Source organism: Salmo salar, chromosome ssa14 (assembly GCF_905237065.1).
Source record: "Salmo salar chromosome ssa14, Ssal_v3.1, whole genome shotgun sequence".
NCBI lineage: Eukaryota > Metazoa > Chordata > Actinopteri > Salmoniformes > Salmonidae > Salmo > Salmo salar.
The window spans coordinates 15,844,883-15,860,009 of NC_059455.1; the positions used below are offsets into that span (position 1 = coordinate 15,844,883).

General features: G+C 41.6%; 1 protein-coding gene across 4 annotated transcripts in view; it reads right to left on the bottom strand.

Annotated features, from left to right (window-relative positions):
- Nucleotides 1-15,127, bottom strand: part of LOC106568882 (choline transporter-like protein 5-A) — a 106,929-nt gene that overhangs the window by 37,569 nt on the left and 54,233 nt on the right. For all 4 annotated transcript variants that reach the window (XM_045693975.1, XM_045693974.1, XM_014139663.2 and 1 more), the window contains exons 2-3: nt 9,865-9,913; nt 527-600 (exon numbers count right to left, since the gene is read on the bottom strand). In XM_045693975.1, the coding sequence (XP_045549931.1) occupies nt 527-600; nt 9,865-9,913 (123 nt within the window). The remainder of the gene's footprint in view (nt 1-526; nt 601-9,864; nt 9,914-15,127) is intronic.

Sequence of the window (15,127 nt, forward strand, 5' to 3'; positions counted from 1 at the left end):
TGTCCACGGTGGTCTGCGACCCCACAACATTCCTGCATTGCCATGTAATGCTTACAGACAATTACCTTAGATATGCAGTTTTAGAAACTGAAGAACAGTTTCTAAAACTGCATATCTAAGGTAATTGTCTGTCCAAGAAGTGAGGGTAAATGGTAGGCATGTTCTGTATCCACTTTATGTTTTAATTATTATTTTGGGTATAGGGGAGGGTCACTTGTTTTTGTTTTTTTCAAGTGTTAAGGGAGGGTTTAGGTCAAATATATTGTGCTGAGGGCAGGGCCATCCATTTTCATTTCCGAGAGGTCCGATTTTCTCCAAGTAACCCTGATTATAAACAGTGTTCACTCCATAAAGGCAAAAATGTAGTCTGTCCAATGCTAGTCTCACATTGGCATACTTCCTAGACTCATGGGAATGTGAGAGATCGGGTTTTGTCCAATACATGTAGACCTATATGTCATGAAAAGTTGTATAGACATCCTTACACTTTCCTGGTAATAGTGGTTATGGTTTTGTATCCACTCACCCACAGTCCCCAGTGCTATGTATCCAAGGATGACGATGATGAAGATCACACAGCAAAACACGTCTGTACAGCTTCTGTCGAGAGAGAGAGAGAGAGAGAGAGAGAGAGAGAGAGAGAGAAGGTAAATATCCTTGACAAGGCTTTCAATATTCAACATACCCACAGAGAGAGAAACGATTGGAGAGAGAAATTAGAGTGTAAAGAGAGAGAGAAACAAGAGGAGAGCGATAAGTACCCATCAAGGCCTCGTTCATTATTCTGTTTAAGATCAAACCTCAGCAGAGGGGAACCATGGTGATGATGAGATGTTTTCCAAACGTTTAAATGAAATATTAACCTCAACAATCTGCTGCTATGAATCCCTGTGGACACATCACATTCCCACACTCTCTTTCCCAGGGTTTGGCCATTGGAATGGCTCTTGCAGTGTCTGTACTAGTGTGTGTACCAGTGTGTGTGTGTGTGTGTGTGTGTCAAGTGCTTACATGTTTCTCTCCAACCGAGGACTGGATATGGTAACATATCCACAATGGGTAGTGTGCATTGTGTTCCGATCCATGATTTGATTTGATTTGAGATAATTGTTAGCGTGGCCTCCAGGAAATCATTGATCCAGCGACCTATATAGTATCATGTTTAATCACAAAGGGGACTGTGAAGAGACAAAGCCATTTTATATATATTGTATTGTAATTTGAACTGTACTGTATTATGTATTATGTCATGTTTCATGTGGACCCCGTGAAGAGTATCTGATGCTTTTGCAGCGGCTAATGGGGATCCGAATAAATACCAAATTAATCAGCTTACATATCAATCGAATGTGTAGAAATCCCTCCCTTGCCTCCCAGCTGACTACTTATCGAGCACTGAGGTAATGTCTGATTACTCCAATTTGATTGGTTGGGATTGACCTCTATCAATGAGAGTTATGCCCAGCCCCTCTCTAACCTGTCAGGTAAGGCCTTCATAAGTGGCAGCGTTTGTTTTGGGCGGAATTTCCACATTTTAGACCATTCCATTGGTCCTTAAGTGAAATCTCCACCCAGCCCAGGGACCGGGCAATACAAAATGAGAGCACCCAGTCCCTTTCACCAGCAGTATGCTTTCATTGGAATGAATGAACCTCAACAGTCCAGGTTAGTGGGTTATAACAGACCATGACTGTAAGGTGATGTGTTTAGGGAATAGTGATCAGGTTGTGATTGGCAGCACTGGGTCATTGAGTTGACAGTGTTAGTATGAGACCTGGTGTTGAGCTGCACAGCAGGCTTTCACAAACACATTGCTCAACGCTCCCCACCGCTTCCTAGTGCTCAATAATTCAGTCTTTAGCTGAGCAGCACTTTTCCCAGATCCAACAGGCCTGCCGAGACACACAGAACTGTACACAAATACACAAGCACCTGCACACAGGTGCACACACGCATACACACGAACAGTCATGCATGCATGTATGGTGCACGCACGCACGCACACACACACACACACACACAGTGTTGAGCCGTGTGAATAGTTTAGGATCCCCATTATCTACTGCACATGCAACAGCTACTCTTCCTGGGGTCCTCATAAAACACACGACAAAGTACAGAACAGTTATAGACAAAGATGTTACATTCACATAAAAATAAATCAATAAAAATTAAACAAACCAAATAACTGAATAAAATAAGCGTTATATATTGGAAAGACACTAAGAAACAACAAAAGTACTATTTACACACAATCCTATTAAATATTCATATTCTTAAATACAGTTAAGCAGTAGTAGTAGTAGAAGGAATGGTCTAAATGACAGGTTGAAGGTTCTGCCTCCCTAGTGATATTGGGTCTGCCCATAGTACAGTAGTTAGTGTTTTCCTGCTCTGTCCTTTCCAGTCCTCTGGAACGACCATGCGTGATGCTGAAAGCATAACATCAGCTAAACTCAAGCAGGGAGAGAGGGAGGAGGAGAGGGGGAGGAGAGAGAGAGAGAAAGTGTGTGTGTTTGTGTGCAGGATTGTGGATGTTTGTGTGCAGGCTTGTGGATGTTTGTGTGCAGGTGTGTGGGTGTTTGTGTGCAGGCTTGTGGATGTTTGTGTGCAGGCTTGTGGATGTTTGTGTGCAGGTGTGTGGGTGTTTGTGTGCAGGCTTGTGGATGTTTGTGTGCAGGCTTGTGGGTGTTTGTGTGCAGGCTTGTGGGTGTTTGTGTGCAGGCTTGTGGGTGTTTGTGTGCAGGCTTGTGGATGTTTGTGTGCAGGCTTGTGGATGTTTGTGTGCAGGCTTGTGGGTGTTTGTGTGCAGGCTTGTGGGTGTTTGTGTGCAGGCTTGTGGGTGTTTGTGTGCAGGCTTGTGGGTGTTTGTGTGTGCGAAATAAAGTTGGAAAGATAATACTTTTTCAGAATCAGGATTCTAAAAACCCTGAGGACAATAAAATCAACTCAGAGTAGCACACATTGATAATGTCCCTATATACACTACCGATCAAAAGCTTTAGAACACCTACTCATTCAAGGGTTTTTCTTTATTTTTACTATTTTCTACATTATGGAATAAAATTGAAGACATTACAACTATGAAATAACACATATGGAATCATGTAGTAACCAAAAAAAGTGTTAAACAAATCAAAATATATTTAATATTTGAGATTCTTCAAATAGTCACCCTTTGCATTGATGACAGCTTTGCATACTCTTCGCTTTCTCAACCAGCTTCATGAGGTAGTCACCCGGAATGCATTTCAATTAACAGGTGTGCCTTGTTAAAAGTACATTTGTGGAATTTCATTCCAGGTTAATGCGTTTGAACCAATCAGTTGTGTTGTGACAAGGTACAGAAGATAGCCCTATTTGGTAAAAGACCAAGTCCATGTTATGGTAAGAACAGCTCAAATAAGCAAAGAGAAACGACAGTACATTATTACTTTAAGACATGAAGGTCAGTAAATACAGAACATTTCAAGAACATTGAAAGTTTCTTCAAGTACTGTTGCAAAAACCATCAAGCGCTATGATGAAACTGGCTCTCATGAGGACCGCCACAGGAATGGAAGACCCAGAGTTACCTCTGCTGCAGAGGATAAGTTCATTAGAGTTAACAGCCTCCGAAATTGCAGCCCAAATAAATGCTTCACAGAGTTCAAGTAACAGACACATCTCAACATCAACTGATCAGAGGAGACTGTGTGAATCAGGCCTTCATGGTCGAATTGCTGCAAAGAAACCACTACTAAAGGACACCAATAATAAGAAGAGACTTGCTTGGGCCAAGAAACACGAGCAATGGACATCATACAGGTGGAAATTTGTCCTTTGGTCTGATGAGTCCAAATTGAAGATTTTTGGTTCCAACCGCGGTGTGAGTGAATGGATGTGCATGTGTATTTCCCACCATAAAGCATGGTGTGGGGGTGGTTTGCTGGTGACACTGTCTGAGATTTATTTAGAATTCAAGGCACACTTAACCTGCATGGCTACTGCAAGATACACCATCACCTCTGGTTTGCGTTTAGTAGGACTATCATCTGTTTTTCAACAGGACAATGACCCAACACACCTCCAGGCTGTGTAAGGGCTATTTGACCAAGAAGGAGAGTGATGGAGTGCTGTATCAGATGACCTGGCATCCACAATCCCCCGACCTCAACCAAATTGAGATGGTTTGGGATGAGTCGGAGTGAAGAGTGAAGTAAAAGCAGCCAACAAGTGCTCAGCAAACAGTATGTGGGAACTCCTTCAAGACTGTTGGAAAAGCATTCCAGGTGAAGCTGGTTAAGAGAATGCCAAGAGTGTGCAAAGCTGTCATCAAGGCAAAGGGTGGCTATTTGAAGAATCTCAAATCTCAAATATATTTTGATTTGTTTAACACTTTTTGGTTACTACATGATTCCATATGTGTTATTTCATAGTTTTGATGTCTTCTCTATTACTCTACAATGTTGAAAATAGTCAAAAAAAAAAAAAACTTGAATGAGTAGGTGTTCTAAAACTTTTGACCGGTAGTGTATTCAAACAAACAACCTGCAGAGTGCAGTATCTATCCTTCAGTATGTTCCCATCTATCTCCCTCAGAGTGATACAATAGACAGGGTTCCCCAATTACATAGTTAGAAATAATTTGTACACTGCAAATTGACCGCAAGAATCCGAAACAGATATAGTATTTGAAAAAAAAACAGAATTTCAAAAATTGGGATACGATCATATATGCCTCTCTATTTATACCTGGGAATACTTGGTTACAGATTTCCTAAATTAAAATCACATTTAGCTTATTTCCTAATAATTTTTTTATATTTTATGTCCAAGAAAAATTATTTTAAAAGATAAAATAAACCTGCGACCTGGCCAAGATAAAGCAAAGCAGTGCGACAAAAACAACAACACAGAGTTACACATGGGATAAACAAATGTTCAGTCAATAGCACAATATAAAAATATATGTACAGTGTGTGCAAATGTAGTAAGATTAGGGAGATAAGGCAATAAATAGGCCATAGTGGCAAAATAATTACAATTTGTCATTAACACTGGCGTGATAGATGTGCAGATGATGATGTGCAAGTAGAGATACTGGGGTGCAAAAGAGAAAAAAAATAGATAACAATATGGGGATGAGGTAGTTGGGTGTGCTATTTACAGATGGGCTGTGTACAGATACAGTGATCGGTAAGCTGCTCTGACAGCTGATGCTTAAAGTTAGAGAGGGAGATATAAGTCTCCCGCTTTAGTGATATTTGCAATTTGTTCCAGTCATTGGCAGCAGAGAACTGGAAGGAAAGCCGGCCAAAGGAAGTGCTGGCTTTGGGGATGACCAGTGAAATATACCTGCTGGAGCGCGTGCTACGGGTGGATGTTGCTATGGTGACCAGTGAGCTGAGATAAGGCGGGGCTTTATCTAGCAAAGACTTATAGATGACCTGAAGCCAGTTGGTTTGGCGACAAATACGTAGCGAGGGCCAGCCAATGAGGACGTACACGTCGCAGTGGTGGGTAGTATATGGGGCTTTGGTGACAAAACGGATGGCACTGTGATAGACTACATACAATTAGTAGAGTGTTGACAATTAGTGTTGGAGGCTATTTTGTAAATGACATCGCCGAAGTCGAGGATCAGTAGGATGGTCAGTTTTACGAGGGTATGTTTGGCAGCATGAGTGAAGGAGGCTTTGTTGCAAAATAATAAGTCGATTCTAGATTACATTTTGGATTGGCGATGCTTAATGTGAGTCTGGAAGGAGAGTTTACAGTCTAACCAGACATCCCAGGTATTTGTAGTTGTCCACATATTCTAAGTCAGAACCGTCCAGAGTAGTGATGTTAGTCTGGCAGGCGGGTGCGGGCAGCAATCGGTTGAAGAGCATGCATTTAGTTTTACTAGTATTTAAGAGCAGTTGGAGGCCACAGAAGGAGTGTTGTATGGCATTGAAGCTCGTTTGGAGGTTTGTTAGCACAGTATCCAAAGAAGGGCCAGATGTATAAAGGATGGTGTCGTCTGCGTAGAGGTGGATCAAAGAATCACCTGCAGCAAGAGCGACATCATTGATATATACAGAGAAAAGAGTCAGCCCGAGAATTGAATCCTGTGGCACCCCCATAGAGACTGCCAGAGGTCCGGACAACAGGCCCTCCGATTTGACACACTGAACTCTATCAGAGAAGTAGTTGGTGAACCAGGCGAGGCAGTCATTTGAGAAACCAAGGCTATTAAGAATGCGGTGATTGACAGAGTCGAAAGCCTTGGCCAGGTCGATGAAGACGGCTGCACAGTACTGTCTTTTATCGATGGTGGTTATGATATCGTTTAGGACCTTGAGCGTGGCTGAGGTGCAACCATGACCAGCTCGGAAACCAGATTGCATAGTGGAGAAGGTAAGGTTGGAATCGAAATGGTCGGTGATCTGTTTATTAACTTGAAGAGGGGGATGACCGCGGCAGCTTTCCAATCTTTGGGGATCTTAGACGATACAAAAGAGAGGTTGAACAGGCTAGTAATAGGGGTTGCAACAATTTCGGCAGATAATTTTAGAAAGAGAGGGCCCAGATTGTCTAGCCCAGCTGACTTTTAGGGATCCAGATTTTGCAGCTCTTTCAGAACATCAGCTATCTGGATTTGGGTGAAGGAGAAGCCTGGACTAGAAGAATTAACAATAATAAACATCTGCCTGTGAGCTCTATGATAAGAAGCGACCATCTCAGTTTGAAGGGTGATGGACAACTTATTGAGATAAATCACCAAGACAGTCACCTCTCAACGCCGTTCTGCAATTTATGTGTTGCCTTTCAGGAGTTATCGGCACACAAAATGTTGTTTTATATATCACTGCCTCTGAACCAGTCATGTGTGTGGGGGGGCCTGTGCTGTTCGCTTAATCGCTGTCATAAATTCAAATTTCACAGGAGAATTTAGGAAGGAGAGCAACAGTCAGAGTATGAGAATTGATGTGACCTGGGATTCAATAGCCTGGTCCCTGATCTGTTTGTGCTCTTTTGCCAACTTGCGGCAATCAGTGACAAGAAGTCGGAAAGGTAACACAAACAGATCTGAGACCAGGCTAGAGATTCAATAGTCGACTGGTTTAATCTGCGGCCATCTTTAAAATCCCATCATTAAACGACTCCACATCTCTCACTCAAAATAGACATTGAAGAGACTGAATTAATGTCTCTGGTTTTTAATTAAAACCACTGATCCATTCCTACAGGACTGCTTTATGTCTCTGAATAGGAACTTGATTAATGATTCTAACAATGGCTGTGAACGGTAATGAGAAGATGGCAGTTGGCACCCTGAGTGAAATATGGGCTTGAAATTATAACTGCACATAACAAAGCAAATCTATATTTATGAGCTCAAAAAGAACAACCAGACAAAAGTGTCCCCAAATAGGCCTAGTCAAAGTTTTCAGCATCTTTGAGCTACTGTAAATGATTGGATAAACAGACTGGAGGAACAAAAACTATTCCTCTTCTGTGTGGCGAGCCAGAGAAAATATATGGTCAGCAGCAGAACTAGTAAATGGGTGGAGGTGTGTGTGGTGGGTGGGTTCCATACGTCTCATCCTTGACAGGAACAGAGTGTGTTCTTAGAGTCGAGGGTGGGGTGGGGGGGCAGAACTTGACAAATAGAGGGTCGCTAGCTGGCTACAAACCCTTCACTTCATCATGTCCACTCATTGGTTTTATAACAACTTTGCAACACACTGCACTTGTAAGTTTGAACACGGATATCATAAGGACATGAGACAGTCATTAACCAGCACTTACTTATGAAATAGCAAGCGACCCAAGCGGGTATCTTGAGGTATGAGTGTGTAAGACTCTCATAGGTAGCTCTCATTATACAGGTGGGACTCTCACTGTTTTAAAGGTGAAAACTAACTATATTCTAACACAGCAAAAGGTTTAGCAATACACATACACAGCTTTTGAAAACTTTTCAACATAGTCTTAATCATCTGGGGAGGATCTCTGTCTTGCTGAAACATATCTTTAAGAAGATATCCACTGAGCCCTGAAATTGCTGCTGGGGTGAAAACACTGATACAGAGAAATCCTAAAAGAATAAAATAGAACAACACTTATTGTGTAGCTATAAAAAGCCTGGTAATTTAATCATTAACTCCTGTGTAATTTTTGCCACCACAAGAGCTTCACACACACACACACACACACACACACACACACACACACACACACACACACACACACACACACACACACACACACACACACACACACACACACACACACACACACACACACACACACACACACACACACACACACACACACACAGAGGATCTATAATTACATCTCTGCAGCTCCCTACTCTGACTTTAAGGGAAGCCTTCAGTAAAGGATCAATTAATTTTTCACATTCTCCATCGGAATAACTGTAATAATGTACTCTTACCCAATTAAGAACTGAAATATACTTTCCCTCATCTGCTAGCTAAGGTGTTATTTATCGTCAATTGAGCCTTGTGAATATAAGCTGATGAATAAACAGTTGAAGATGGGTTGATGGCAGATCTGAGGTCTGTGCACCCACACCGCTCTTCAAATCATACAATTAGTCCTAATACATTTCCATTGACAAACACTCAAAATAAAACCACAAAGATGACTACCATCTCCACAACACCAATCCTCCAGCACTGTCCCACCATAACAATCAACCACCCAGACACTTTCATTTCCCCTCTCTTTTCCCCTGGATAGGTTTTGTCAGTGACGTCTAATAAAGGACTTGAAGTGTCCTCGTTGCTTATTTAAACATGCCACTCCGCTCCACTCCTTGCCACCCCTGTCTGTCTGGGCTAGTGGGGCTCTAGCCGGTTGACCTGGTCCCTGTTCCAGCTGGTTGGCACTGCAGCCACACTGATTGCAGTCAGTCAGTCACCTGAGTCTCTAATAGCCATCGATTTCCTCCCTTTTTTTCTCCCTATTTTCTCTGACAGGCTTTTAGCTGTGACACTGTCAGACGGGAGAGAAAAGGCTCCTGTCAGGTTTAATGCTAGGAGATGGGTAAGGAAGGGAGGGGTCTGTATCATCTGTGAAGGTTGGAGAAGGAATCTCAAATGTTTGGGTTTGTGATGTAGTGGCAAAGACATGTATAATATGATTGGTATTAGAATAGAACGTTTTATCTCCATGGTTAATAGTCTTTCTGTCTGAGGAGATTTGTGCGTTTCCAAAGCACCAAATAATTCTATTAAATTCTATGGATTAATATTTTGTTATTTCACCAAAGGATCATCTCTTATAATATCTGAAATGCAAGTTAAACACTGGGTCTACACTGACATTTCACAGGGTCTGTATGAGAATAGGCTTAACTCACATTCAATATTAGCTTGAAAGTTAATGGCTATAGCTTATAAAGGTAATTTCCATTTTCAGTTCAGCCAAAGCAGGGATCAGAGCAGACCATGGGCTCTGTCTCAAATTACACCCTATTAGTTCTTATTATTAGCGCACTACTTTTAAAGGGTAAGGGACATAGCCCTTCATTCATTAAAATATGATGTTTTATATCAAATCAAACACTACTGTCGATATGGGCAGTTCCATGGTGACTGAGTCTTTAACATTGATGTGTGGTACTAAAAGTTGTGTAGTACATCACCAAAGCCCTAAAATGTGAGCAGTACATCACCAGTGGGACAGCCCTTTGGCAGCACTCTCATTTCATCACCACTGCTAGCTAATAGCAGCAGTATAGTGAAAACACTCACCGTCTGGAAATGGGATCACACATAGCAACAAGCACTCAGTGCCTCTCACAAATGAAACAAGACCCACTGTTGAGCTGTGAAGGCAAAAGCAAAGAAGGCAAAAGCGGGAAATTACCTGTTGCTGATTGGTCCTCTGAATGTCGGGTCAAACTTGCGTGGTTCTCCTGAAAAAGAGAGGTTTGCACATTAGTCAAAGTGATACGAAGAGTAACGATACGAAACCTAATTAAACCGCCGTCAGCTTACACTTAATAACCAAACAGCAAGACCCAACAGACATGATTCTGTCCATGGTCTGTCTGTGGTGCTCCTGGTCTTTGTGCGAAAAAAGTTGAAGAAGCTACAAAAGAAGAAAAACAAAAGGTAGAAAAGGTTCAAGTCAGTGACCTGGAAAGCTTTGGGGAGAGAAGACTGAGCTGTGTTTGAAGGTATTCTGCTCATAAATTCTGTATCTGTCTCCAGTATAGTTCCACTTGTCTGCCTGTGGTGGTTGCAGTGTGAGAGAAGAGTAGTGAAAAGGGTGATGGTGTGTGTGTGTTGGGGGGGGGGGTGACAGAGGTTAAGAGACTGAGGCAGAGAAAGAGTTTGTGATTCTGGATGGAAAATTACTTCATTGTGGTTTGTTGAAGGTGACTTTCCTGAGTTTGTGTTTTCACATCCTCACTCAGGTGTATGAATGTTAGTCATCCCCCATCCAATTTCTCTCTTCTTGTCCGACTAATGCACCTTGAGTGATTTTGCTGAATGTAAATCCGGCACTTGAAATATGAGTGTGAAAAAATGAGTATGCTCACCCCACAATTATTTAATCTCAAACCAAAAACAAAAGATTCAGTTGATTGGCATGCCGCAGTTTGTAGAACGAACACCTCAATTCAAGTTGCCTTTAAAGGGGAAATGCACCTGCTGATTTGGCCTTGTTTTTTGGATTACTCCTCAAGAAATGCTGGCGGCCATGAAAAGAAGACAAATGTGAGTTGGCTTGGGGGTGTGGTTTGATATTTTTCTTGGGTGTGTCCTTGCCACCACCCAGACACACCCATCTGTCAGAACCTTGCCCGCAGCTGTTTCCTCCCACTCAATCACAACAAATAAACCTCCTGCAGGTTGAGTTCAATAACTACAGGCAGATGTATGGTGAGATGCTGGAGGACGCTTTAAATAGGTCAGTAACCTACAGAGTAATATGATAAGAAGGCAATTGATGAATTTATGTAGATATTCTAAACCAAGTGTTTTGGTACATTTCAAATGTAGTAACAGGTCCATGTAGAGTAAACAACCCTTTACATAATACCATAGAAGCAGTGTTCTGCTAATATAACAATGTGCATGTTTCACCTTTCATTGTCAATCCCAGCCGAAACAGATACTGTGTCCATTTTGTCTGGTGGTAATGGGGCTACCTTGGCAAACATGTCAGAGTGGTCATACCTTCCTGTGTGGTGTCCCGTATACAGCAGGAGTTCCCTGATCCTAGTGCAGAATACACAGGGTTTCTCCCTCCCCATATTGACTGATACCATTCAATTCAATAATAAAAAAGACATTACAGGTAAAAGTTGTCGAGCAAAATTTTAATGCCGAGAGTCAGGTCCCTCTCCATTCAGAGACATTAGTATCAAGCCCGTCTGTCAGTTGACTCCATCACATCATCTTGCAAGTCTCCATGTACTGGCTCCGTACATGTTTCTATGAACACACACACACACACACACAATCACTGTTCTATTACCAATGGCAGTTATGATAGGTGATATCTGACACACTAACAGGTACTATGTCGAAGTTTGAACGGTCAGATAAAGCCTACCTAAATCTGTTCTCCCCATCGACGACCGTTGGTGAGCAGGCAAGAGGTGAGGCTGGAGGTGAGGTCTTTGCCAGAGCCTCATTGATGATCATAGCAGCGTAGATTCGTTCCAACATGCGGCTGACCGTTATATTTATAGGAATTCTCACAGCGAGGACATGTCTGTACGATGCTGATGAGGGTCCCCTTGTTGGTCTTCTCTATGCTGCATGTTCGGCTGCAAACTGGACATGTCTCCAACAACTGCAGCAGGCAATGTTGACTGGGGGGGGCCTATGACAGGGTGATATGAGAGAGCCAAGCCTATGTGTTCGTAGCCTCAACCCCGCAGCACACACACACACACACACACACACACACACCAATTTATTAATGGACTGCAGAATGTATATTTTTTTCTCTAGCTTTGTCTGCTCTTTTCAGTATTATGTTTATCTCTGATAAGCTACCCAGGAAAGGGCTGAAAATAGCCCATATTAATAGAGTTGACGTCGGACGTCTACATACACCTAAGCCAAATACATTTAAACTCAGTTTTTCACAATTCCTGACATTTAATCCTAGTAAAAGTCCCTGTCTCAAGTCAGTTAGGATCACCACTTTATTTTAAGAATGTGAAATGTCAGAATAATAGTAGAGAGAATTATTTCTTTCAGCTTTTATTTCTTTCATCACATTCCCAGTGGGTCAGAAGTTTACATACACTCAATTAGTATTTGTTAGCATTGCCTTTAAATTGTTTAACTTGGGTCAAACGTTTTGGGTAGCCATCCACAAGCTTCCCACAATAAGTTGGGTGAATTTTGGCCCATTCCTCCTGACAGAGCTGGTGTAACGGAGTCAGGTTTGTAGGCCTCCTTGCTCACACACATTTGTTCAGTTCTGTCCACAAATATTCTATAGGATTGAGGTCAGGGCTTTGTGATGGCCACTCCAATACCTTGACTTTGTTGTCCTTAAGCCATTTTGCCACAACGTTGGAAGTATGCTTGGGGTCATTGTCCATTTGGAAGACCCATTTGCGACCAAGCTTTAACTTCCTGATTGATGTCTTGAGATGTTGCTTCAATATATCCACATAATTGCAGCAAAGCACCCCCACAACATGATGCTGCCACCCCCATGCTGCACGGCTGGGATGGTGTTCTTCGGCTTGCAAGCCTCCCCCTTTTTCCTCCAAACGTAACGATGGTCATTATGGCCAAACAGTTCTATTATTGTTTCATCAGACCAGAGGACATTTCTCCAAAAAGTACGATCTTTGTCCCCATGTGCAGTTGCAAACCGTAGTCTGGCTTTTTTATGGCGGTTTTGGAGCAGTGGCTTCTTCCTTGCTGAGCGGCCTTTCAGGTTATGTCAATATAGGACTCGTTTTGCTGTGGATATAGATACTTTTGTAGGTCCTTTGCTGTTGTTCTGGGATTGATTTGCACTTTTCGCACCAAAGTATGTTCATCTCTAGGAGGCAAAACGTATCTCCTTCCTGAGCGGTATGCCGGCTGCGTGGTCCCATGGTGTTTATACTTGCGTACTATTGTTTGTACAGATGAACGTGGTATCTTCAGGCATTTGGAAATTGCTCCCAAGGATGAACCAGACTTGTGGAGGTCTACAACTTTTTTTCTGAGGTCTTGATTGATTTCTTTTGATTTTCCCATGATGTCAAGCAAAGAGGCACTGAGTTTGAAGGTAGGACTTGAAATACATCCACAGGTACACCTCCAATTGACTCAAATGATGTCAATTAGCCTATCAGAAGCTTCTAAAGCCATGACATAATTTTCTTGAATTTTCCAAGCTGTTTAAAGGCAGTCAACTTTGTGTATGTAAACTTCTGACCCACTGGAATTGTGATACAGTGAGTTATAAGTGAAATAATCTGTCTGGAAACAATTGTTGGAAAAATGACTTGTGTCATGCACAAAGTAGATGTCCTAAACGACTTGCCAAAACTATAGTTTGCTAACAACATCATTTGTGGAGTGGTTGAAAAACGACTTTTAATGACTCCAACCTAAGTGCATGTAACTTCTGACTTCAACTGTATATGTAGCCTTAGAAATAAGGTTCATGAAATCAATTACTTGCTATCATCAGATAACATTCATATGTTAGCCATTTCTGAGACTCACTTAGATAATTCATTTGATGATACATCAGTAGCAATACAAGGATATAACATCTATAGAAGAGACAGAAATGCTTATGGGGGAGGTGTTGCTGTATATATTCAGAGCCATATCCCTGTATTGCTTAGAGAAGATCTTATGTCAAGTGTTATTGAAGTGTTGTGGTTGCAGGTTCACTTGGCACATCTAAAGCCTTTTCTTTTGGGGTGTTGCTATAGGCCACCAAGTGCTAACAGTCAGTATCTAAATAATATGTGTGAAATGCTTGATAGTGTATGTGATGTAAACAGAGAGGTCAACTTTCTTGGGGACCTGAATATTGACTGGTTTTCATCAAGCTGTCCGCTCAAGAGGAAGCTTGTTACTGTAACCAGTGCCTGTAATCTGGTTCAGGTTATTAATCAACCTACCACAGTGTTTACAAACACTACAGGAACAAGATCATCCACATGTATCGATCACATTTTTACTAATACTGTAGAACTTTATTCTAAAGCTGTATCGGTACCCATTGGATGCAGTGATCACAATATAGTGGCTACATCCAGGAAAGCCAAAGTTCTAACAGCTGGGCCTAAAATTGTGTATAAGAGATCATACAAAAGATTTTGTTCTGACTCTTATGTGGATGATGTTAAAAATATTTGTTGGTCTGATGTGATTAATGAGGAGCATCCAGATGCTGCATTTGATGAATTTATGAAATTGCTTCTTCCAATTATTGATAAACTTGCATCTGTTAAGAAACTGACTGTTAGAACTGTTAACGCTCCATGGAACGATGACGATAAAAAAAGCTATATTTTTTTATAGGGGACAATGCACATTAATCAACATCAATATTACAATAATGCAACATCCATGTAAATGTGGCGGGGTTAGCCAAAAGCTAAATTTGCACCCGTAGTCTCAGGGCAGCTAAGGGCAATTACACAGCCACAACACACATACTCACTAAAACAATGCAACATACCAATACATTACATCCAATAATATATCATTCTAACGACAACAACAACACTATCATCAACTGTCGTCTTACATATGAGGAACCACAGATAACTCATGTGTACAGGTTTGGATAGATTTTAGACGTGTTTTAAATTCAATTTTAAAAGCATAATAATCAGGGCAGTTTCTCAAGTCCATGGGCATTGCATTCCAGTATATTGTAGCTCTAACAGAGAAGGCCGATCTAGCTACTGCCCTTGTTATCCTGGAGGTGCTTTCCTTGAGCATGCTATGCCGGCATAGGGGTGGAGGAGCAAGACCATGCAGGATTTTAAAGACAAGGCTTGCATCTACATACTGTTTAAAGCTATACAGACAAAATAAATGATGTTTGTAAATTATATGACAATGGTGGTAACTGTTTGGTTTGCTATCAAAAATCTTAAGTTCTTGTTTGTAGAGTGATTCAATTGGTTTCAGAATAG